A 26,495-nucleotide genomic window follows, 5' to 3' on the forward strand; every position below is an offset into this window, starting at 1 on the left:
TTTTTTTTTTTTTTTTTGCTATGCTTCCTCTGACCCACCAGAGATCAGGGGAAGGAGGAAAGGCAGCAGATTGGAGAAGCCACGAGGGAAGAACTGTACCTCCTGCTTGATTGACAGATATCAGAAATACAGAGGAGAAAGCCGAGGAATCTGATGCTGACTAGGCTGCCCTGACAACCTGTGCTGCAGAAGGGACACAGGAACTCCCTGGGACTCTGTTCTGCACTCACCATCTGGCTGCTGTTTTGAGCAAGATCAAGTCAAGAGTGATTGACTTTCGACCATCCATCTACCTGGGGCCCAGAGACCAGCCTGTGTCAGAAGCTTCTTTGGAGCTGGGGAACTCCTTAGCCACTACTTGATGGAACCCTTGTTTTTTGTTCCTATTGGTGCAGAGAGAAGCCCTGCTCAGTCCCCTGCTACCCTATCCATAGAATGATGTGGCAGATGATTGGCATAAAGCCCAAGTGCTCCCCTCTGTTGGCCCACAAGAGGGTGGGTGCCAGCCAGCTTCATTCCTTTCCTGGCCAGCCCAGCCTGGAGGCCAGGAATACAAATGAAAGGAACTGCTTTAGACCCCAGGACAAGGAGAATGATAAATAGACTCATTTTACTTATCCAATTTCTTTTTACTTTTTCATCTAATTTCAAATTATTTCTTGGAGGATGCACATTTTATTAATAAATCACTATTTTAGAAATGACAGAACATGAAATTTGGCTAAGGGCTGTTTCCGTCACATGCAGTTAGCCTTGGAACACAGTGGCGGCTGCCAGGTTCCTGATGTGGGGGTCTTGAAGCAGCACCCACATCTGGTTAACCTTAGCACTCTCCTCACTTTGTCCTCTCCGGGAGCCCAGTGGTGCTACACAGTGTTAGGAGGTGGGTGGTTGACAGCACTGGAGTCCCTGTGCCACTGTACATGGTACCTGCCACCCACAACTTTAGGGAGAGGTTTAATTTGGCTCATGGTTTCAGGGGATCCAGTCCACAGTCAGCTGACTCTATGGCAGAAATGACCTGGCACAAGGGTGTGGAGGAACAAAGCTGCTTAGTTCATGGTGACTGGGAATCAGAGCAGGGAAACAGTTCCAGAGAGGAAAAGGACAGGGAAGAGGCAAAGACTCCAAGGCCATGCCTCCCTCCATGACCCACTCAGACATGCCTAGAAGTGTGTTTCACCAGTCTGCTGAGTGGAGTCTAAAGGCTGATTGGGGCTGGCATTTTTGATCTCTGGTTTTCAAGGCTGGTTATTTAAAGAAGAGTGATAAGGCATATTCACAGCATCCAACATGATGTTACAGTTTTCATAGAGATAGTAAGAAGGTCACTACATTGCAACAAATTACCATGTTTATCACCTCCCAGCTTTTTTGCTTTTGTGGCTAGGGCTAGTCAAATGCACTCAGTTAGCAGGAGCCCCATCTCAGTGTAATTTTGCTGTCTGTGGTCCTCCAGCTATGTGGCTTCTGTCTCTGGGCTTGTTCATTTTTTTCACTGTTACTGTTGAATGAGATAGTATTGCCTTTTTGTTGTCTTAAGAAATCTTTGTCACTTTTGGTATCAACAGATATTTCTAGGATACAATCATTTTATATTTTATTTATTTTTTTATAGGATACAATCATTTTAAAGAGCCTGAACTTCAAACTTTGCCCAGAACTTTCCTGTGAAACCTTTTCTAGTGGAGGTAGAGTAGTTGCAACTGACCGTGGGCTGGTAGGGGCCTGTGGGAAATGACAAGGGGAGCTTTCAAATTATTAAGAAATAGGTAGAGAGCTTTAATTGGCCTGTGTACAATTAAAGATGTTTTAAATAATCTTTAACACAGTGAGTGTCTAATTAAGCTATCATCACATAAGAGCATTTTATTATGATAAAATATATGTAACAAAAGTTATTCTTTTGGTCATTTTTGAATACACAACTCATTTGCATTAATCTATTAACCCTGTTGTTAAGCCATCACCCCCATCCATCCCCAGTTCTCTTTTTTTAAATCCCAAAAAAATCCCTGTGCTCATGAAACAGTAATTCCTCATTCTTTGCCCTTCCAGCCTCTGATAACCGCTGTTCTACTTTCTGTCTCTATGAGTTTGATTATGTTTGAGTATTGATTAATGTACCCACATTAATTACAGCCATACAATATTTGTCTTATTGTATCTGGTTTATCTCACTTAGAAGAATGTTCCCAAGGTTCATCTATGCAGTAGCCCATGTCAGGATTCCCTTCTTGTCCTTCCACTGTGATACAAATATGTAGTACATTTTGTTTATTAATTTATTGATGGATTTCTGGATTGTTTGCACCTTGTGGTTATTTTGAATAATTCTGATATGAACATTGGAGTATAAATATCTGCTCCAGTCCCTGCTTTCTCTCTGGGAATGAAGCTGCTGGATCGTATGTTGACTGTATGTTTTGGGTTATGAAGAGGCGCCACACTCCGGTGCTCTTGGAAGTTGCTGGCTCTGCTGAGCTTTCTGAGGCCTGAAATCTTCAGTATCTGCTGAACACTGCATATCTAATCCTCTGCTGTCCGTTTTCCCTCGGGTCAGCTCTGCCTCCATCCATCAGCTCCTCTCACCTTGGCCGCCATGCTGGATGCTGAGTGCTATGTGCCACTCTCCTGGCTAGCTCACATCCCTGTTTTCTTCTTTTATCCTCAGCGCGACTCAAATGTATGTGCAGTCTGATGGTGTTTGTGTGAAGCCCAGTGGGCAAAGCTGGTTTACTGTGCAGAGAACAGAACAGCAGCAACTGTGTTAGGGGTGGGAGGTCAATGTGTTGCAGATAGCTAAGTTAGTTAAAAATTATTGCAAGGCAGTTAGACAAAGCTGGGCCCTCAGGATAGAAAAACAATTGAGGCACATTCACTGGGTAGCATAAGAAAAAGAAAAGAGGTACTACTTTCCCTAGAAATGAATAGCAGTGATTGATATTCTAAATGGCCATTAATCTCCCTGGCTCATTTCTTTTCTGGAAATTCTTTGTATGTAACTTGTTTTTCCATTTCCCCATTTAATGATGACTGTGCTTGTAATCTTATTGGTTGGTCATGGTTTTGTTCCACCTCATGCCATCTTGTGATTTTTCCATTGGATCTTATAGTCTTGTCTCACTTTAAACCCACCTTACCTCATGGCTTTCTAAAGTGGGATCCCTGGGCCACCCATATTCTGGTCCCCCTTCTATCTCTGTTAGACAGAAGCTATCTTTCTGTCAATAAAATTTTCCTACTTTTAATCTCTATTGTTCCTGGAATTCATTCTTTGATTTTAGAGAACGCAAACTCACGCTTTGGATATCTAGCAGGTTTGGGAGTTACATCTGTTCCCCCAAATCATCTGCACAGGGCTAAGTGGGGCCTTTGCAGGACACAAACTGCTGTCCATCTTCTTTGGCGTTGGTTATGCTGGGGCTGCGTTTCTAAACCCCATGGACCTGCCTATGTAGTAAGCACCTCTCACTAGAAGTCCAAATCTGAGCCTAACTTTCAGGACTCCCTGACCACACTCCAGGCTCTTCTTCCCAGCAGTACCTAAAATCCTTTCATACCTCCTCTCTGCTCTCAGGTTAAAGTCCCCATCCTGCATGCCCTGGCCCAGTTACATCTCTGCCATCTCTCACTACCTGCTCCATCTTTCTACAGGTGTCTCACCTAGCATTCTCCTGTTCCTTGGTGCCTCCTGCTGCAGGGCCTTAGGATGTGTCATGCCCTCTGCTAGTCTTCTCTTCAGCCTCTTCTTTGTTGACTCAGATCCTATCCATCCCTCAGGAGGTAGGGCTGTCATTGACCCAGGAAGTCTTCTCTGACTCTCTGGACTGGATGGTGTTCTCAAGCCTTAGAAACTGTTCCCTGGTTGTAGTTCTGATTCTTTATTAAGATGCATCATCATTTGACCCATGTCCATCTTTGCTAGGCTCAGAGAGTATGTTGATTTTACAAAGCAGTTACCTTACCAGGATGTAACATGGTTTCCTGCTACATGATAAATGGTCAACAGGTATTTGTTTGAAAGACTGAAACAGGGTGAAGGGAGGGTGGGGTCAAGGGGAAAAAATGAGAACCAAGACCTGGCATGTAAAGGTACAAGAACCCAGTAATGAATGTAACTGTACTGTCTACCTAGAATGTACCAATAAATTCAATTAAAAAAAAAAAAAAAGACTGAAACACAGGCAAATGGAAAGAAAGGAAAAGAGGAAGAGAGGAGGGAAAGGAGGGCTACACCCATAGCTCTTGGTGACCTAAATCCTGCACAGCAAGCCTTGACAGTGCGGAAGGGCTGGAAGGGTGTGGTAGACAGTTTGGTGTTTGTGGTTGTTTATGATCTTGGTATTATGATGGATTTTGCTTGCTTGTGAGGTTGGCTAAAGTAGGTACCAAATGAAGTTCTTTAGTATGTGTGCACCTTGGGGCTGGGTCAGTTACTCTGGTAAGGCTTGTCCTTCACATGTCATCATAAGTCCAGAGGGCCTAGCTTGGGACCTTAGCTTTGCACACAGAGCACTGGGCTCAATCCAAGGCAGAGGTTTCTTCTGAGTCTCAGGGAACTGACACTGAAGAGACTGCTTTCTGCGGGACTTCAGAGTCTCACGTGGAACGGAAGAGGCCTTTGTTTCCCCCAGACTGCAGGGCAGGGGTGTTAAGACCCTGGTGTCATTGGGGCTGTTGGCTTAGGCCTATAGGTGCTGATTTCTAACATTTTGCCAAGTGTGCGCTGGAGAGCAAGGGAGGAGTGTGTGTGTGGGGAGGTAGAAGGCAAATGCTTTTAACTTATTTTTCTGCCTTCATGCCCTTTCTCTGCTCTGAAAAGTCAAGTGCTGCTGAAATAGGAAAAAAGAGGATGGGAAGGGATTTTTCTTTGCTCCAGCTTGAAGCACAGAAGGTTGACTAAGACATAGCAAATGAGCTGAGAAGGCAAGACTGGGAAGAGGCTGGGGGAAGGCACTGCTTGCTGGTGTCCAGGGGAGGCCTAGGCTGCGAGCTCTGCCCCTGCCTGGTGGAAGGAGGCACCCCGGAGCACACGAGTATCCCTGACAAGGGTTTCTTATACTTGAGAAAAACTCATTGCTTGTGAAGTTGAGAGACCTGTATGAATGGGCCGGCAAAATTGATGAAAAGAGGATTTCTCATCTCTCTTGATATTTTTCTGTATACCCAAAGGTCACCAAATCTCTCCTAGATCGTTTGTCAACAACAGACAAGGTCTGAGTAACAAGTACATGTTTCCTGGCATGACCACTGTGGGGTTGGAGGATGACCATGGCTGAGGCTGGCACTGTGGGGACTTCCTGTGTCCTGTGAACAGTCCAGTCGAAAATACTGAGCGGCAAAGAGCTTCAGCCACCCCAGGAAAAGCCAGCTAGGCTGTGAGCTGCCAAAAGAAGCTTCTTTTTACTTTGATTCTGGTGCAGCTTCGTTGTCTAGAATTGCAAGATTGAGGGACCAGGGAGAGGAGAAAGCCATGACAATTATAAATTCTATTTACAAGGAGGGCTGCTTACATTGCTGGGCCTCCAGTTTTCTTGGGTAGTTAGAAATCAGAGTGGGTTCAGGGTATGTAGAGTCCATTGTCATGTGACTGCTATTGCAATTCTTGGAGAAATTCTGTGTACTTGTGGCTTAGTCTCTCCATGTACTGTTCTAGTGAGTGGGCTGGTGTATAACTCAAAGTTGGAAGTAGGGTCACGTGCACCCTTTGGCATAGAGCTCAGGGTGTCATCAGCAAGTACATGGTTAGGGTCCCTTTGGGGACAGAAGCTGAATAGCTTGACAGTGGCTAGGAGAGATGCTCTGTGCAGAGTGGTGATTTGGGAGGAGAGCAGCTCACCTGTCCCCTCTGTCTCACTTCACAGAGGACACCCCTGCCCTGTTGGCTGTGTACTTCAGCATTAAGGCCAGAGCAGGTCATTGCGCGGAGCTGGTGTGCCTGAGCAGCAGGGTCTGGCCTCCATGGCCAGTGCCCCTGGCCCTGGCTTTGTTTCCAGGAAGGCTGTGGCATCCTGCACAGCTCATGCCTGGCTTTTGGCAGGGAAGGAAGCCTGTGTCCTGCTGCTGTTTATCATAGGAGGCAGCTAATTCTCAGGGAAGGAGGAGGCCTGTTTCATCCTTGCCCTTATAACACAGCCTGACCCTGTCAGAATTTGGGTGCATCTCTTGACTGGCTAACACCCCAAGGAGAAGGGGATGCCGTGCTAGCACTCTAAGTTCCTGCCTCCTATCTCCTGTCCTTGTGTAAAATGCCCTGTGTGGGGAGCCAGAAGCTTCGTGGCAGGAGACCCTGATTTATGGGACACCTTCCAGCCTAATGCAGCACCTGGTGCACAGCTGGCCCTCAAGGAACATCTACAGAGCTGAATTGATCCTGGAAGTCACCAGAGAGAAACGTACTTCACCTTTGCTGGAAACACACACCAGCCCTGGAATTTTTTGAAATGCCTAACCTGAAAGTTTTGACAAATTTATTTTCTATTTCACATTCTTCCAACTCAAAGATTTTTTTGAGAACTCAATGGCTAATTAGAGAAGGAAACTGCAAATGCAGGGATACAGTGGGCTTCCATGCTAATACTGTGGCCACTTTGTGCACACAGCTAGTCCTGACTGGGATGTGCTACCAGTACAAAACACGAGGAGTCTGAAGGCTTAGCATCAGAGATGTAAAACAACTCATTAATCATTTTCTTATTATGTGCTGAAGTGAAAACATTTTGGTTATATTGGGTATTATAGAATAAATATGTTGTTCATGTTCTTTTTGCCTATTTTATACTTTTAAAATTTGTGACTACTGGAAAATTTAAAATGCGATATGGACTTTCCTTATGTTTCCATTGGATGGAGCTGACCTGGGCTCTGCTTATCCAGTTCCCCAGATCTCTTTCATGGTGGCCTGGGAGGGAAGCAAGGGAGCGCTGGGCTGGTGGAAGTCCTCGCTTTTCTTTGGCCTCTGCTTTCACTTCCCGAGATAGGGTGGATCCAGGCCCTGCAGGGTTGTTTCGCTGGGCCCTTTACCCACAAGCTCTGCGCGAAGGGCCCTGAGAGAGGCACTGACATATGTGGGCCTGGGGTGGCACGGCTGCACTTCTCTGTGAGCAATTGGCCTCAGCAGGGTGCTCTGCTCATCTGCTGAAATTCTACTTGCCAAATGGAAATCTCATAAATGCTGAACGCAAAGTGGGCTTAAGTCAATTAACTAGAAGGGAATTGCAATGCTCATTTGTGCAAAATGTGATTTATGTATTTTGTTTGTGTAACGTTCAGGACTAAAGCGAATTTCGACAACAATCAGAAGCCAAATCAAGGCCCAGCATCGGGCAAATGGCCAGGAGAGAGAGCTTGTGCAGTGCGATGACCCACACTTTAATCAGTGTTCCCATGGATTTGAATATGATACTCAGTGCTGGTTATGGAAACAGCAATTTAAATGGCTCAATTTTTCTTTATCAGACTCTGTTTAGCACAGGCTCATTGGAGTGGACATCTAGTTTGTACACAATTATTTACAGTTGTTGGCTTTTGAAAAAGCAGATCTGTTTATGAGGAGACACAGAATGGGCTCAGCTGAGCCAGAAGCCAAAGTGGGTCTCTTTGTTTTGGTCTCTACCCTGAACCCTCTGCTGATGGCTTTGATGTCTTCCCCACTCCTTTCCTTTGTCTGGCTTCCAGGCCTAATTTTGGGGTTTGTCTCCAAACAGTGGGCATTCTTTTATTTTTCCCACCTGGCATCTTCTGTGGGAAGGGCACCTACTTTCCTTATGGGAACCAAACTGGCCAGATGCTTGCTGTTCCTGTCCCAGCACTGTGTGGAGCCACGTGACCTCAGCTGCTGTGGCAGATGCCCCTACCTGAGACTGTATGGCTGGAGTTGGTGCTGCAGAGATGCAGGGACAGAGGATTTGTTCCTATACCTGTGACACCCACTATCTCTGGGGACCAGGGTCCCTGTGTCTCCAGTGGGCTGTGGCACAGGGCTAGGAGGAATGAGTTACATATGGCAGTGGCAGTTTAGCTGGATCCTCTGTCATGGGACCTGTCTGTCACCATGGACCCTGTTACCTTCCTCTACTTTTTAAACAGATTGTATTTTCTGTCTTCTAACATATTATGCTGTTTACTTATTCCCTATCTTTATTGTTTATACTTTTCTCTACTAGAATAGGAGGTCCATGGAGATGGGAACTTTGTTTTGCTTACCGATAACCCAAGTGTCTGGCACATAGTAGGCCCTAAAGACATAATTGTTAAATTAAATATTTGTTGGGTGGATGCAGGAATGGTTCAACGTCTGCAAATCAATAAATGTAATACACTATATCAAAAGAGCCAAAGACAAAATCATGTGATCATCTCAATAAACACAGAAAAAGAATGTCCAACATCCATTCATGATAAAAAAAATCCTACAGAAAATTGGAATAGATGGTATTTATCTCAACCTGATAAGAGCCATGTATGACAAACCAACAGCCAACATCATACTAAATGGTCAAAACTGAAAGCTTTCACTCTGGAGTCTAGAACAAGACAAGGATGTCCACTATTGCCACTCCTATTCAACATAGTTCTAGAAATATTAGCCAGAGCAATTAACAAGAGAAAGACAAAAAAGAATAAAGATAGGAGAGGAAGAAGTTAAATTATCATTATTTACAGATGACATGATACTTTACGTGAAGACCTCAAAAACTCCACCAAAAGATTTCTAGATTTAATAACCAAATTCAATAGTGTAGCTGGATACAAAGTCAAATTCATGATAAAAAATCCTACAGAAAATTGGAATAGATGGTATTTATCTCAACCTGATAAGAGCCATGTATGACAAACCAACAGCCAACATCATACTAAATGGTCAAAACTGAAAGCTTTCACTCTGGAGTCTAGAACAAGACAAGGATGTCCACTATTGCCACTCCTATTCAACATAGTTCTAGAAATATTAGCCAGAGCAATTAACAAGAGAAAGACAAAAAAGAATAAAGATAGGAGAGGAAGAAGTTAAATTATCATTATTTACAGATGACATGATACTTTACGTGAAGACCTCAAAAACTCCACCAAAAGATTTCTAGATTTAATAACCAAATTCAATAGTGTAGCTGGATACAAAGTCAACACTCAAATCAATAATCCTGTACAAAAATAACAAACTCACTGAGAAAGAAATTTGGGGGAAAAACCCTTTACAATAGCATAAAAAAGGAAATATCTAGGAATCTAACAAGGGAAGTAAAAGATCTTTACATTGAAACTTACAGTACTCTGAAAAAGGAGATTTTAAAGAGGATATAAAAAAATGGCAATATATCCCTTGTTCCTGGGGAAGAAGAAACAATATAGAAAAAATGATCATACTCCCAAAATTGTTATACAGACTTAATGCAATCCCAATCAAAATACTATTAACATTCCTCACAGAACTAGAGAAAACATTTCTAAAATTCATAGGAACCAGAAAAGACCTAGAATAGCACTCCCCCGCAAAAAATCTAGGCCACAAAGGCAAGGCAGGGACATCATAATCTCTGACTTGAAATTATACTACAGAGTTACCAAGATAGAAGCATCATGTTACTGGCATAAAACAGACCTGAGGATCAGCGGAACAGATTAGAAGATTCAGAAACAATCCCAAACATACTCAGCCACCTTATCTTTGACAGAGGAGCCAGAGGCGTTCACTGGAAGAAAGATAGTTTCTTTAATAGTGTTGGAAAAACTGGCTTTGTACATGCCAGTTCTAAAACCAGATCCATGTCTCTTACCATGCACTAAACTAAAATCAATATGATCAAAGATCTAAATATTAAAATAGAAACACTAAATCTACTGGAAGACAGAATAGGTACAACTCTTTAGGACATAGGTGTAGGCAAAGACTTCATGAACAAACCCTGATCTTACAGGAAATACTGCAACGAATCAACAGCTGGGATCTCATCATATTAAAAAGCTTTTGCACAGCAAAAGAAATAACCAATAGAGTGAAAAGACAGCCCACGGAGTGGGAAAAAATTTTAGCCAGTTCCTCAGACAAAGGACTAGTAGCTAGAACATATAACGAATTGAAACAAATCAGACCCCCCAAATTTAAAGATCCAGTCCAAAAATGGGCATCTGAGATGAGTATATGCCTCCCAGATGAAGTACAAATGGCAAATAAATATATGAAAAAATGTTCAGTATCACTGGTCATTCAAGAGTTATAAATCAAAACAAGCTGCGATTTCATCTCATTCCAGAAAGAATGGCTATTAATCAACCAACAACAAGTGCTGGCTGAGCTGTGGAGAAAAAGGAACCCTTTTCCATTGTTGGTGGGAGTGCTGCAGTGGCAATCAGTGTAAGGATTCCTCAAAAAACTGGGATTAGAGGTCCCATTTGCCCCAGCTATTCCCCTTCTTGGTATCTTCCCCCAAGAATTAAAAGTATCACACCATAGTGATATAAGCCCACCCATGTTTATAGCAGGACGGTTTGTAATAGCTAAATCTTGGAAGCAGCCCAAATGTCCATCAACCAAAAATGGATAAAAAAGATGTGGCTTTTAAAATATATACAATGGAGTACTACTCATCCACGAAGAATGATAAACTTCACACATTTCTAGTTAAATGGATGCACCTTGAGACCATACTCATAAGTGAAATAAATCGGACACACATGTATAAATATTGCATTGTCTCTCTGGTGTGGGAAACTAAAAATGTAAATAAGCACCAAAATGTATAATAGATATTGTGAAAGAGGAAGAAATTGTTCAAAATAATACCGAGTGTCAGATACTTTGTTAATAATTAAAGTGTTTTATAAAAAAGTTTTTTTAGGAGATGAGAGACAGATTAGCAATTAAAAATGCATTCTTTTAAGATCATAATACATGGTATATTTACCATTGCTCTATAATTATTTTGTTATAAAATATTATTTTTTCATAGAAATGTTTTTATATTTTCTTTATTTATATCTACTTGTATTGCCTTAAAAAAATTAAACTGAGTCAACACACAAAACAAGAACTCTTCCCTTGGAGTGATTTTACAGCCGGGCTTGGTCCCGCCTCCTTTTCTGATTCTTGTTCTGTAGCATCGCGGGACTTTTATGAGTCACCTGATACCATTTCAATACATTCCTTTTACTCTGCCTTAAAGCCAGCCAGTATCATTTTCAGTGGTTTGCAAGGTCTGAGAGCAGAAGAGGGTACAGTCTTTTAACGTGCAAACCCAGGGCTAATTTTACTCCTGTGGGTTATTTGCTAATTTCTGGAGAGAGCCTTTGTTGTCAGAAGTGGGAATTCCTGCTGGCACAGAATGGGTGGATCCAGGATGTCAGCCATGAGACACCACCAGTTACCCGTCAGGGTGCTGGGTGTGCACCCCACATCAGCTCCTTCAGGAAGTCCCCAGGGAGGTTGGGGAGGCAGCTGGCCCTGGGTCCCTACTCTGTCCCTGATTAGCTGTGTGATGTGGGACAGGCTCCTGGTTCCCTCTGACCTTGGGTCTCCTAATCTGTAAAATGAGAAGGATAATGTCTATGTTTGGAGGCTTACGAGGGAGAGTAAGTGAGAATGGCGCCCAACTTTGAGGGGACAAGGTAAGTATCGCCCTCACTGAGGGCAGCTGTGTATGATTCTGAGTGTTTCAGGGATTTTGATCCAGGCTAAATCCACGGTCAGATGTCCCTGACACGAAGGGAGGAGGTAGTTGCAATTGTCCTATCCCGCAGCCAGAACCCAGGGGGCAGGACAGCAGGTAAGCAGGGATGGCAGCAGAGCAGCAGCTGCTGCATGACCTGCAGTTTGAGGGGCTGTGCCTAAGAGGCCAGTGCTCACTCCCGTGAGTTAGGATGCAAACCAGCTGGCAACACCTCATGTGGTTTCAAGGTCATGCTTATTAGAGGGGAAAACAGCAGAATCAGAGAACAAGCACTGCCTTCCCTGCCGAATTGTAGCGTTTATTCCTGTGAGAGTAAGATTTGTTCATTTAAGGAATATTTCTGAGGGGATATTATCAGTCCTGGATGATCTTATGAGATGGAGATTCTGAGCTTAGTGCTTGCTTGTGGTCTCCAAGAGCTCAGATCCAGAAAGGGAAGTTTTTTTTGTTTTTTTGCAACAACCAGTATAACAACAGGATGATAACAATAGTAGATCTACTGCTTAGTAGATGCTGTGCCTCATGGGTAAAGGAGCAGTAAACTGCCCCAGGAGCCAGGGAAAGGATTCCCAGAGGAAGTGACAAGGCTGTGTCTTGTGGGACATTTGATACTGGGGGGAAGGAGGAGTGTGAGGGCCAAGCTGGCGCACCTGCCCTGCACACCCAAGCTTCTCAGTCGGGTTGGAGCTCAGGGCTGGGAACAGTGGGATTGGTGGCTTGGCCTTGGCTGCCCCTCAAAACCCTGGGGTGTGATGGAAAGGTCTTTCCCAGCTCCTCCTCCCATTTGTGTTTTCAAACAGCTCCTCCTGGTTCCGAGATCAGCTCTCAGACAGGGCTGACCCTGAAGAAAGGCAGCTGGTGCAGCAGTGGGATGAGATGGGGTTGAAATGTTAGATGCAGAATTAGGTTCCAGTCCCTGGCCCATGCTGATGGGTATGTGGGGTGGGCAACTACTTCATCTCTCTGTGTCTTAAGTTCCTAAGTTGAAAAATTGGAAAAACAGTACTAACCTCTCACAAGAGTTGTAAAACTTGAATAAAACAGCTCCTGTAAGTAGTAGGTGTTCAGCGATGTCCTTCCCTTGCCCATCTTCCTCATGTGGGCGCCCTTTACAGAAGAGCTGACACTGTCCTCTTGGTGATGGAGAGGCCCTAACCCTAACTCAACATTGGTGGACATGGTTCCTCCCCGTGGAATGCAGAAGCTGCAGCCCAGCGGAGGGGCCTGTGTGAAGTGGAATAATAAGCATGTTGTTCTAGAATTGCTGCTGAAGCCCCAAAGTTGAAGAAAAGGAACTAAATATTCCACATCGGGAGGTGGCAGAGTCCTCTCCTTTTGTCTTCATAGAAGAGAGCCTGCCTGATCCTGGGTCACTGCTCACTGGGCTTAGGCTTGGCGCACCTCCAGCCTCCTTGGCTGCTTCATCCATCCCCGTGCACTGCCGACTTTAACTAGTACAACAGAATCATAAAAAATTACCATTAAAGTTAAGAAAGGAATTCTATCTATAATAGTACCCAGAAAGAACAGCTTTAGAAATAAATTCATAATTTAGGAATATACAATTTATAAAGACACTGATTACATAACAGTTATATTTTCTAATTAAATATGATGTAATATTGAAGTAAATTGAACAAAAGATGTGTAAATCGTCCACTGAGATTGCAAGCTTTGCTGAGGGATATCGACAACCCGGGTAAATAGACATAGTGTTAAGGCAGCATTCTCTGTAAATTGATCTATAGATTCAAGGCAGTCATCAAAATAATAACAAATAGCTCCTGCAGTTTATATGGGAATGCAAAAATAGCATAGCCAAATAGTTTTGAAAAAAGACAAAGTTGTAGAACTTTAGTCTCCTGATTTCAAAGTTCATGATCAAGCCACATGCATCAGGGAGTGGTGCTGACGTAAGCGCAGATGTACAGTGTGGTGGAGTGAATTTGGAGCCCAGAAATACATTTTTATAGAGATGATAACTATTTTTTGACAAAGGCAGCTCTTTGGTAGAGGGGATAGTTTATTTTTCAAAAAATGGAATTGGTACGATTGGATATTCACATGCTGAAGTGTGAATTTAGACTTCACACCATGTACAAAAACTGAATCAAAATAGATAAAACCTTAAAAGTAAGAGCCAAACAGCCAGCTTTTAGAATAAAGCATGGGAGAAATCTGAGCTAGGCAATGATTTTATTAGATATAACATGACAATTACATTCCATCAAAGAAAAAGCAAAATATTGGACATCGACATTCAAAATGTTGGACAGAAAACAAATGAAAAAGAAAAGAAATTTTGAAAACACAACATTGCCTTTATTTTGCCTATCTTTTCAGTCCTAACCTTCATCATTTCACTATTTTCTTTTGAGTTTGGAAGAGTCAGATTTTTTATTTTTTTGGTACCGGGGATTCAATTTGGGTCCTTGCTCTTGCGAGGCAGGTGGTGGAACCACTGAACTAAATCCCTGGCTGGATTCAGATTTTGACAGAGCCCTACTGTCAGTCCTTCTGTGACAGACATGTGGCCATGTACATCGTATGTAACTTTTCTTAAGTGTAATCATCTTTAAAATGGGTAAATTGATGGTATCTACAGTGGTACTTCAGTTCATGAACTTAGATGAGAACTGAATCAAATTCAATAGTTAGGTTCAATATTGATCTAATGGGGAAATTCGATTTGGTTCTCATCCAATTCAGTTTGTAACCAGAATTGAGGAAAGAATTAAGTTTGTGAACTGAGGTATTACTGTGTCCTACAGTGTGTTGTGCAAATAAATGAGTGCCTGGTACATAGTAACTGTACAATAAATAATAGCTTCTATTATTATTAGATTTTACTATTCTTGTGATACTGAGTAGGAGAATCTTGTGGCAGGATTCCAGGATCTACACAGCCCCACCTCTCAGGATCCTGTATGTAGAGCTTCTTGAGGGTTCCCACAAAATGTGGAAGACATAAAAGACCAGACCCTCGCTGTTGTGACTCCTTATGGTGGCCCACCCTCAGTCTTCTGAACCCACCATGTACTTCTATTTTTGCTCTTTTTTTCTTTTCCCCTTTGGTTCTGCCCAAGTTGCTCTGCAGAGCCAGTTTCTCCTTTACACCTTCACCTCTCACTTTGCAAATAAACTTTTGGCACCACTTTTGGCTTGTTTCATTCAGCTCTTTGTTTGAGGCAAGAAGGGCCTGGCATACATTTAATTGGTGAGCCATTTCTAAAGGAACCACCTGACAGCAATACTTTAATAAGTGGTAAAATGCTTTTCATAAGAGTGAAGCATTTTTTGATTCCACAAGTCTATTTTGCATAAAGCGAAGCCCCATATATATATTCCACCAAAAAATGCAAATACACACTTCAGGAAAATAAAAACTTGTATAAATATTTTAATACTAAATGTATTGACATATCATGCAATTAATACAAGTTACCTGTGGCCTCTATGATTTTAAGAGGTGCTCAAAGTGTGGTCATTTGGGCCCAGAATTATTTCAGTGAACTGCTGTGCATGTAACTGTGGTCATTGAGATTGCTACACATGAATTTCCAGTTTCTTCTCTAAGTGCCGTCAGTGTGAGTTTTCTGTGATATATGAGGGTAACACCATCTGTTGGAAAAGAACATACTATTTTTCTTTTCCTGAAGTGTGTATACATTTTTTGGCAGATTCTGTCTCTCTCCTTCCACCTCTCCAAATATATATGTAATATATCAGTTCACAAATGCTTCTGTTTGCAAACAATATGGTTTTCAAAAAAAAGCATTCAGCAAAATTTGGTTCCATTTGCAAACTCCACCTCAGGTGACAAACATGGCCATGGCCATCTTCTCCATACAAACACAGATGTGGCAATCTTCCCCCAAATTGTAAAACAAATTAAGTTCATGAAATGAGGTACTGCTGTACTGTATATTAATAATAATGTTTACATTAACTATACTTCTTTTTCTGATTTCTGAAACTATTCTTTTTTCTTCATGCCTAATCTTTTTATATGCTTGGGTGGGTTCATATTTTCTCTGGTGAGCAAAGAGGGATGCAGAGAGCCATTACTGAGTCTCTCTTAAAAATTGTGGATTCTCTTTTAGATCCAGGAAAGGAGGAAAGCAAATAATTTTTTCTTTAGTAGTTTTATTTTTTAAATGAGAGATCATTTTACCTGTGTAGGGCTGAGAGGTGGCCACAGCCCAGGCCCACCTACAGTAGGATGCTCCCTGCTGTGCCTAGTGGTGGCTAGCTGACCTGTGGTGCTGTCCCAGTCACTTGGCATCGAAATGATGTATATAGCACTGTTACTGTTAGGTGTCAGCTATGGCAAGGGGGAGCCTTTACTTAGCACTGCAAAGGGTGTCTCCATTCTGGGCTCCGAGACCTTGTGCTTTCCTAAAGAGGTTATTGTGTCCAGTCTTCATCCTTACAGCTGTCCCATGACCGGGCCAGTCCTTGTCTCAGTCTCTGCTCCTGCGTGCGCTTTGGGAGATGGCTTTGTCAAGCTAGAGGTCCTTCTGGTAGATTCCATGTAGGAGAGACTGGAGTCACCATGCACAGGGAGCCCTGGACAGCACAGTTTCGTTTTGTGCCAGCCAAGTGGCCCACTTGTGCCCCATACTGGGTGGCACACTACTCCTCCCCCGGGCCAACACTGGTGTCCACTACATCTGTTTCCTTAGGTAACTTTTAGGAACACTTTGCCTCCTTTCTCAACTACTTATTTGTCTCTATTTTCAGGTAGATGTGCTTTGTATCCACTGGGATGCTTCCACTAGTTCCAGGCTGAGCTTTCTCAGGTGCAACCACTTAGGAGATGATTAGAGAGTTCCCCAACCAATTCTGTTCTACATGAATTTCGTAATGTTTCCAGCCTTTTATGGCACTCTCCATTGCACTGATGCTGATGTTCCTATTTTCAGATTTTCCATTAGAAAATCAGGAGTGTGTGAAAAAGATGAGTACTTGGGTTGCATTTTCCATGTGGAAAGAGGCGAGGAGAGTTCTTGTCTAGAAAATGACATCATCTAAATGGGGTCTGCAGGCAGACCTGGGACCTACAGACCTGGGACTATGCTGGTGACTGGTTGGGCCCTCATCATAATCTCCTTGGGGTCTATGCTCATCTTGTTGTTTAAACTCTCATTTTTATTGTCTAGATGCCTTGCTCATGTCCCCCGGGGCTGCAAAATTTCTTCTTGTTGGACCTCTTAAGGGGTCAGAGATCAGTCATACTTGGTTTTTTTTTTTTTTTTTACCTCCCTACCTGCGTTGATGGTGTTCTGGAAATTCCAATACAGACTTTTGGTTGGATCTTATTTCAGTGGGCTTTCAGCTCTAAACATTTTTCTATCTGTTCCCTACCTTTTCCTTACTAACAAAACTTTAAGTTTGCTGAGGATCACTCTCTACTTAGATGAAAAACTATTATTGTAGACTGTCCTTGAAGTCAGTGGTTGTATGCAGAAGCCTTCTGGGATTAATGAGAATGGTTTGTTTTCCTTGTATAGATATCATTCCTTTCTTCTTCTGGATTGACCTCGTTCTTGGATCTTAGATTTGATAGCTAGAGCTGAAATATCTAACTACAAATATTAGTAAAAAAGCTAAGATTTTTAGAAAGTCTTGACCCTGATTTTTTGGTGGTGCTGGGAATGGAGCCCAGGACATCCAATACATTAGGCACATGCTCTACCACCTGAGTTACACCCCAAACCCCATCTCTGCCATCTTGAACCAAAAAAGCCAATGCTAGCAATTATCTCTCTAGACTTAGCACATGGGATGGAGATAGTCTCCTTTCTTATTTAGTTTTCTCTATATTGAGTTTTATGTTCTATTATGCCAGATTTACTTGTTAACTGAAATTGGTAGTGTGTTACTTAGGGTGTGTTCATATGCAAGTAAACTCAAAATGGCTTAATGGACCTCAGAATTTACCATCTCATCCAACTCCTTGGTCAGACAGACTCGGGATGTAGTGCTTCTTAGCTCCAGCTATCCTCCTCTATGATCTTTGCCTCAGCCCTTGTCTGCATGTGGCCTGCATCTTCAGGTTGGTTGTGTTAGGTGCAAACCTGCCATCCAAGCCTATCCGTATTCACTTGTAAAAGAAGGACCCTTTCTTCCTCTGTCTTTACCTCTTGTAGCAGGTCCCCAGTGGCTTCCTCACATCTTATTGACCAACACAAGTCCTTTCCTGATGCAAGAGCCCATGGCCATTCAGGAAGGTTGCACTCCCTGGGCAGAATAAGGTTTTCTTAGCAAAAAGGAAGAAGAGATAGTGCTCATGGAGTAGGCAGCCAATGGTCTGCTACAGTGATGGGGCCAGGGCAAAGCTACAGGCCTTGGGTATTCAGCTTAGCATGTCAGTTTTCTGGACCCAAATTCACTGCTGACCTCAGAGAAAAACACTCTGTACCAAATCTAGTGTGAACACCTCTGTAACTGACAAAGTAATTATATATGTTTTATGGCAAACAGATTTTTGCCCAACCAGCACTGAGGCAGGTCTTAGGATGAGAGAATCAAGTTTCTTGTGTAGTCCACCAGGCATGAAATCTTTTAACAGTTTTTCAGAGAACAAGGAGCAACAAACATTTTTACATCAGAAGGCAAATGATTAACCAGGGTACTTTGACTGCACATTGCTGAGATCTGCTGAGATTGCCATTTCTGTTCATCATGGTCAAATACAAGTAGACTGAAAATAAATCTTTTCCACAGTTGTGAAAAGGGAGTGTTAAGGATGGATGGGGAGAGTATATTAGTTGTACTAATATTAGCTATATCAACAGCAGTGATAAAACCCAAGATTCCAAAGGCTTGACATTATAAAAGTTACTTCTTACTCATCTAATGGTTGATTGCATGTGTTCCTGGTTGGTGGGAAAGAAGTGTGGGTGAGGTGGCTGGACTAGTTCTGCTCCGTGTGCTTACAGATGCAATGGAGTCCCTGTGTCCCCAGCATGCTATGGCATTTGGGGACTCTCTGAGCATTGATGGGAGAAGAGAGATCAGAGAGGACACATTCCAGGTTTTAATCATATTAGTCTGCAAGTGACACACATCCCTTTCCTTCATGTTTAACTGGCTATACCTGTCACATGGCCTCATGTAGGTTTAGAGGATTAGAAATGTAGACTCTACTGGCTCTCACTGTGGAAAGGAAATGTGGGCCTCTTAATGGGCAGCAAGCCTACTCTGCTCCAGGGGGAATCTTGAAAGAGGTGGACTTCATGTGGGCTTTGAAGGATGAATCACAGCTGGCTAGAAACTCCAGGGACCAGCACACTTTCCAGACAAATAGAAAGAAAGTATTCCTAAGAGCATTTATTATAAAAAGTTTTGTAAAGATTTAGAATCATCTTTGCCCATTATAAAGCTTTTAGAAGTTTCATATTTAATAGTGTTCAACAAAGCAGTTTATGACCCAATTGTGTGGGACAAAGATCTGTGAACCAATTTCTGGAGTAAGAGTGATGACTTCAATTTTCTTACTAATAAAGCTGTCTGTCTGTGGCATTTGATCATGAGTTCATGTAAGGTTTAGACAGTTGGGTAGATACCAGGCATGCCCTCCATTCTAGGGCCAGAAGCTGAGTGAGCTAAATATAAGCTAAGGGCAAGGAAGGATCCATTGGAGTGGCAGGGCAAGAGTGGCTTGGAGTTATAGGGGCAGCAGATGGTGAGGGCCTCATCAGAGGGTCAGTTTAATGATAGGTCTTTCTGAATGTTGGCTCCTTGTAATTGCCCAATCCCACCTTGCTTAACTCATACGGTTGTTGGGAAACTAAATAGCAACTGACAGAGGTCCAAACAAATAAATAATGTAGATGGAGACATTTGCAAAGGATGAAGTGTTATGCAAATTGGTGAATTAATTATTTTATAATGAATAGCTGCACTGGGCTGGAAGCTGAGGAAGGCTCTACAAGCCTGGTGACTAACTGGGAGGCCACTGAAACCATCCAAGTAACCTAATACAGAGTATTCTGTTGGGGAGATGAGTTGGTGGACATTGAGGACTGTGACTCTATCATCTGGGCTTCCTAAATCACTCTTGAATTGGACCCTCTCCAGTTCTGCAGACACTGCCTCAGTTCATACCTCCACAGCCCTAAGGCAGTGAACTCGTAAATGTCCTTCTTGCCTCTAGTCTTGCCATCTTTGACCCATTCTCCATATGCACTTGGATAATTTTTATCTAATTGTTTCTTGGTTCATTCATTCATTTATGCATTCAGTAGTATTTATTGAGCTCTGTGCTCGTGTTGCCTTGTGGTTTATTTGATCATTCCACTATTATCGGATATTTACACTATTTCAATTTATTATTATTATTTGAGAGAGAATTTTAGTTTTGTTAGATTCATGTTCTGAGCCACACATATTACCCTGATGATCTTGTTCAAATCTTGAGGAATGTCTGTGTGGTAGGCATTCTTCTCCTTGAAGAGATATGGAGATGTAGGAGCAGAACAGTCAGCTTGTCCTCTGTCTTACAGCTTGTGAGTGGCAGAAGTGGTAGTCACAGAGAAGATGATTAACCATCTAGCTTGGGAATTTTCACTGGAAACAACATGAGTAGGCCAACTCTATGTGAGCTTCTTCAGTACCTCTCAGCTTTCCCATCTCTATATCTTTGAGGTGCATCTTCCTTACCTGCTATCACAGCACCATGGCTGCCAGCTCTGAATAGATTTTGTTGACCACCATGGGCATCTCCAACCGCCTCCTGCTCTGGGATTCCCTGCTCCTGGAAATAGGAAGGTATGCCTGCCCCATAAGTAAAAATTTTGACTAATGGGAGATGGGAGCCACACAGTAAATCCCCCCTTTTCTTCCTCCCACCTCCAGCAGACTGCTCTGGTAAGGCAGGTGATTAGGGAGTGGCAAACTGGCTGTGCAAATAGGCATGACCTGTCAGTCGTGGCCAGGACACAGACACAGTCTAATGTTTAAATCCTGCACCTGAAAGCAATCAGAGAATGCTATCTTCAATTCATTTGCACAAGATCAAGCAGAGTTTTGATTGGATGGCCTAGATCTGATGACAGAAAGGAATATAAAAGATAGTGGCCATTGACATCCCAGGCACAGCCCTCTTTCTTTTTCAGTGGCCCACTCTGCATGCAGGATGTATTTCTTTCCCATACTCACTTGGTAGAGCACTTGTTTTCCGAGCACTTCTTTTCAGAGAATTTTGTTTCCCTTCTTTTCTTACCTCTAATACCTTTAATAAATGTAAAACCTATATGTTTTTGCTTGTCTTGTCCACTTCTTTGACTAGAACAAGAGTGTGGAAGGGATTCCCTGGGTACCTGATAACAGGGGTGGTCTTCACATAGCCTTGGAGAGCTGTCCTGTGAGACCAAGTGGTCCATCTCTCTAGGTGCCAAGCAATGGCAGATCAGTGCTCCTTCTGCAATTTCTCTTTCTTTTTCCGCTTCATCCACCTTTTCCCTCACTCCCTTTCCACTGACACTAAGACCTCAAATAATGTAGTGGCGCATAAGTGTTTGTAATTTCAGCTCAGCTTTCCAAGCAACCCATGCAAAGACAGTGCATTTCTTCATTATTTAGGATGATTTCCTTTGTCTAAAGAGTTTTCTGTTGTGGAATTACTGAACTGAAAGTATGAATAGTTCTATGGCCTTGAGAACATTACAACAGCTTTCAAATTTACCTACCCCTGGCCCTTAGCTTGCCCCACAGATGACTGAGTACCTGTATGACTTTGGGGAAGACTGGCCCTTCATTACTGAGCTGAGTGTGAAGCTAAGTCCTTTGGGCAATGACTCACAGAAAAGGCTGTGAATAGGATCATTTATAACCACACTGATATAAGCAAAGTTGGCTCAATGATAATGTATGGAAAAATATAATCTTTTCTGAAATAGAATTTTAACCGTATGGGTATATGTTCCCTAGAGGAGGAAAACCTAGGCACCCAGCCTTCCAGAGAGCACTGGCCCTTAGTAATTGCTCTAATTACCTGGGAGCTAATTAGGGACTATTATGTATTCAGAAGCCAAATTTTCATCCTTTGGAATTTACATTTCCAGTGAGACATTCATTCTCTGTGCATCACAAGGTGAATGTCCCTGCTGATTTCCTCTCCCTATGTCTAAGCTGGGCTCACTCTAGGGCTGCCATAATCAGAAGCCCATTAGGCAGAGCCAGAGCAGGCAGGAAGAGGCAGCAGGCTTCAGTAGCAGGCCGTTGGGTCTGGAATTTGTGTAGCCCCAGAAACACATATTTGAAAAGATTGAGTATTTGGACAACTCTTTGCTGGGGATGCTATTGAGTTTGCTCAGTCACAAGCACAGGCTTTCTGGGAGAAGCCAAATATCAAGCCCTCACCTGGGTAAGAAATGGCCCTTTCCTGGCCTTGCAAGTCAAGAGCCAGAAAGCACTTCCTGTTTGGTGGGGGGGGCTGCTCAGGTGTGTGAATAGCATGGCGTGTCACGTGGGCTTCGAGTTGCTTGCTTCCTCTCCGCCTTCCTGCTGACATCTACCTTAAACTGTTATTCCCATTGGGAATCTCCTTGGATTGAAGTCTTGTAATTCTCAGCTTTCATACCATACCCAGCATTATGTCTTATTCCCATCATCCTGGAGGAAAAGAAGGAGCGAAGGAAGAGTTAGTTTCTCTCTACTGGCCAGCTCTGAGCAAAGAAAGCCGATCACAACGTGATGGAAAAAATAACTCCCAATCTGTTAGATGTCACATATCCTGAGTTGGTGGTCCCACAACATTGAGGAAGGAAATCACAAATCAAAGGAGGAAGTTAGGAGAGTTATATTAGAAATAAGGGGAAGAAAAATAGCTCCTGATTTCCAGGAAGGGTCCTAAGTGTGTGGCCACTGAGGCTCTTTGTCAATTTAATTTATATAGCAAAATCACAACATGGGTACAGTGAAGATCAAATTTCTGTCAACCTATAGGATTACAAGTAGCCACTTATCTAATATTGATCCAATGGGAAGTGAGTCACATAGCAGGAGTATATGGAAAGAACAAAGGCGTTGTTGGAAAGGGATGGGTCCAGATGTTCTGGTTACCTATTTATATATCTGCTGCCTATCTGGAACCAATGGACTCAGTGGTATTAATTATAGTAGAATCTCAAGTTGTTTATCTCTAGGGAGGCTTGCAGTCATGGCTGTTGCAACTCCATCTTGAGGCCTGGCTCTCTTCAGATTTGCCTCCACTCACAATTTTGATGTCTTCATCTTTTGTGCTGTCTTCAAGGGCCCAGTCCCTTTCCGATTGCATGTTAACTTCTGTCTAACTCAGCTGTCCCGGATGACAGCACTAGGGGCTCCTCTGGGTGGCTGTTCCTCGGTAGACTCCAGTGCTCAATGCACAGGCTGCTTCCAGGGCCTGGAGAGTGTGAATTAAGACAGAATCAGTCTCTTAACTCTGCTGAGGCTGTAAACTGCACAGCATAGAGGAAAATAGATTCCTTGGGTGGAAGGGAGCTCAGATTCCAAGGTCTACTCTTTATCATTGTGTAACCTTGCCTTCTCTCTAGGTCTGTGTCTCCAAAGCTAGCAATTTATGCTAGAGTAAAAATAGCAGCGATGCATCACACATTCTGCCATGCGTGTCTTCTACATGCTGATTGTCACAGATTTATTTCACTTGGACCTGGACCTGGCTTCACAATTCTTAGCAGGCCTGTCCAGGGCCACACCAATTGATAAGAGCTGCCTTGGAATATAACCTGTTGGCTTACCCAAAGTGAAATGACCTGCAGGACCCTTTTAGATGCATTCTAGAAACTCATTGTTTCTAATTAGCTTAACCTCAGAATTGAAACCAGGCTTACTCTAATAATTTGCTTTATAAAACTTCCTCCTCTCCTTCCAAAAACAACTATCTGTATTAGTTTCCTTTGTTTCATAGTAAATCAAATAAATGTAATAGCTTGAAATAACCTTTGCTGATCTTCCATTGTCCCATTCATTATCTTACACATTTTTAAGCCAAGAATTCAGGTGTTTTGGGCTGGGTCCTCAGTCTAAAATCAAGGTGTCTGGTGGCTTGGACTCGAGAAGGTGTTGGAAGCAAAGATTTCCAAGCCCTTTGGGTTGATGGTAGAATTTAATTCCATGGAGCTATAGGACTGAAGTTCCTGCTTGCTGGCTACTGTCCAGCTTTTAGAGGAGGTCTATGTTCCCAAGCTCATGGCTTCTCTATTTTTTTGGGGGGCGGGTTGAGACAGAGTCTCACTATGTAGTTGAGACTGACCTGGAACTCACTATGTAGCCCAGGCTGGTCTCGAACTCACAGCGATCCTCCTGCTTCAGCCTCCCGAGTGCTGGGATTATAGGCATGCGCCACCATGCCCGGCCTGGTTTCTCTATCTTAAATGCCCACATTTATGTAGCAAATCCTTCCCATACTTCAGATCCCTCTGACTTTGCCTTCTGCCTTCTTCTGCACCCTGCTGGAGCAAATTCTCTACTTCTGAGTGTCCATGCAACATTGCATCAGGGCTGTATGGTTACTTCCTTTTCTGAGATCAATTGTGCCATGTAACATAACTTAATCAGGAGAGTGATTTCTCAATATATTCCTGGATTCCATGGGTCCATTTGTTCAGCAGTCAGGCACCTGTTAGTACCAGGCACTGAATACAGTGGACCCTGCCTGAAAGTACTGCACAGCCTGGTGGTGGGGGGGGGGCAATGAATTTTTTTTTTTTTTTTTTTTGTATGTAGAGTTGAACTCGGGACCTTGTGCTTATCAGGCAGGTGTGATGCCACTGAGCTAAATCCCCAGCTGGAGGGGGGAGTGTCAATAATTTTGTAATATTATAGGACCTATATATAATAGAGATAAGTTCAAACATTGATAGCAATGAAGAAATTGGGGAAGTGGTAGGGAAGTTATTTCTGGGGATAAGTTTTCTAAGAAGTGTCGGGAGCCATTCTACATAATTTTGGGGAAAAATCACTTCACAATTACATTATGATCAGTGCTGTCTGATGCCTCAATAGTCCTGTGATGGTGTAATCCTCCAGGTCAGGATTACATCAGCTGAAGATGTACTGGTTCTTTAAGAACTGAGCAATAGTACAAAAAGAGAAAGGTTTCACTTCTGAAGGATCAAACTCCTTATCAGCTTCACTCATCCCATCTACTGTTGTGCTCCTCTCACCATCCTAATCAACATAAGCTCCTCATCGGCATAAGATCCTCGTCTTCATAGGTTTACCACCACCCTCTGAGACATCTGAAACTCCCTGTGAACCCAGTAAATAGTGGCCAGCTCTGAGTGTCTTTGTCTTTGCTTGCTCTGAGGCACTGACCTTCTGGTCCTCCATATACTTTGAAGCTAGGCAAGTCTGCACTGTATTTTTTTCTTTAGCCCTTGCTGTCCCCATTTCTGGGCAGTCAGAGGATTGATTGCCCTCTGATAAAGAAGTTGGTATTTTTAGTTGAGTATTAAAAGAAGTAGCTCTGTCTCTCAGAATTGTGTTTGGAAGTAAGTACCTTATAGGAAGTTTAAGGAAGACAGTCCCATTTTTTGTTGAATATGCATTTTCAGGCAAGTGCCTGTGAGTGAGGGGAAGGGAGTGAGGTGGTGGGGACAAGGAGGGTGAGAAAATCCTCAGGATGCTGCCTGCCTCAGCTTTTACTATCGACTCAATTCCTCCATTCTGCTTATCAGGGAGCTCAGAGATGTATTCTAGTACCAACCCGAGTGCACAGAGGACAGAATTCAAACTTGCCAAAACAACAGAGGTCTCAGGACCAGAAGTGAGAGGTAGGTGGTCTTGAGATAGTGGCAACAACTGACAGGTCTGACCCCCATCTGTTCCCCCCACTCCAAGCCATCTGAGTTCCTGGAAAACAATGCCTGCTTTGCTGGGACACAACACACCTTCCTTACCTGCTAGGTCACAGTGCCTGTCCCTCAGCCTGAGCACAGCCACGTACTTAGCCATTCTCGCTCCCACAATCTCATGCACTTCTCACCTTACTCTGCGTCAGCCTTAGGATTTTCTTTGACGGTACTTCAGGAGGTCCTACCCAGAACCGCTCAATTCAGCTGACTGTGTTCCTTACTGGGTCATCACTGTTTACCTAACAATTACTACTTCCTGAACTTAATCCAATGGCAAACTACTTCCCCTACAATCTGCTTGGCTCAGTTCCTCTCAGAGTAATAACAGTCTGGTGCCAATATTCAGGACCTCACTTTCAGGTGCAGCAGTATCCAAAGAAAGGCCCTCTGCAGCTGATTTGCAATTCTTCCTGGCCTCATGAGTCAATCCTGAGGACATAAGAAAAACTCACTAAGACCAGAGTCACCAGAGTCTTGACCTCTTCCAAAGTGAGGATCATGAGATCACCATGGTGGAGAACTGTGAGGATGCACCACACTTGGAGGGTGGAGATGCCTGGATGTCCTGACTTTATGTCCTGACCCTCGTCTCAGGACACATAAGATTTTGCCTGTGGGCTGGCTCCTGACTGGTTGTACCAGGACCCTGAAGATGGAACTGTGGTCTTACGTGATTCCTCCAGTGGCTCAGCTTTGCATGCAGAAGGGCCCTGTGTACAATGTGGTGGCCCCAGGGATGATTCGTGTTAAGACCCGGGGCAAGTGCTGTGGGTCAGGGTCTCCAAAAAAAAACCCATGGCCAGAAATGTGTGGAATGAGCCTCAGACATGATTAGAGCATTCTTCTGTAAAAGGGCCACATTCTTAGAGTAAAACATGGACAAATGATCCTCAGATAAAAATGCCTTTTCTCTTTAAATGAAGTCTTCCTCCTATTCAGGCAAAAAAAAAAAAAAAAAAAA

The 26,495-nt window shown here is 43.1% G+C and overlaps 1 protein-coding gene across 3 annotated transcripts in view; it reads left to right on the forward strand.

The window, feature by feature from the left end:
• Nucleotides 1–26,495, forward strand: part of LOC104860137 (methenyltetrahydrofolate synthetase) — a 237,217-nt gene that overhangs the window by 67,623 nt on the left and 143,099 nt on the right. For 2 of the 3 annotated variants that reach the window (XM_010621231.3, XM_010621228.3), the window contains exon 3: nt 42–2,857. The exons of the other annotated variant lie outside the window; for it this stretch is intronic. Coding sequence is in view for 1 of the 2 variants with exons in the window: in XM_010621228.3 (XP_010619530.1) it covers nt 42–110 (69 nt within the window). In the remaining variant the exon portion in view is untranslated. Of the gene's footprint in view, nt 1–41; nt 2,858–26,495 lie in introns of those variants that run through there. 3 annotated transcript variants of the gene reach the window in all.

This window comes from Fukomys damarensis, unplaced genomic scaffold (assembly GCF_012274545.1).
Source record: "Fukomys damarensis isolate Sample0158 unplaced genomic scaffold, DMR_v1.0_HiC HiC_scaffold_7, whole genome shotgun sequence".
Lineage (NCBI taxonomy): Eukaryota > Metazoa > Chordata > Mammalia > Rodentia > Bathyergidae > Fukomys > Fukomys damarensis.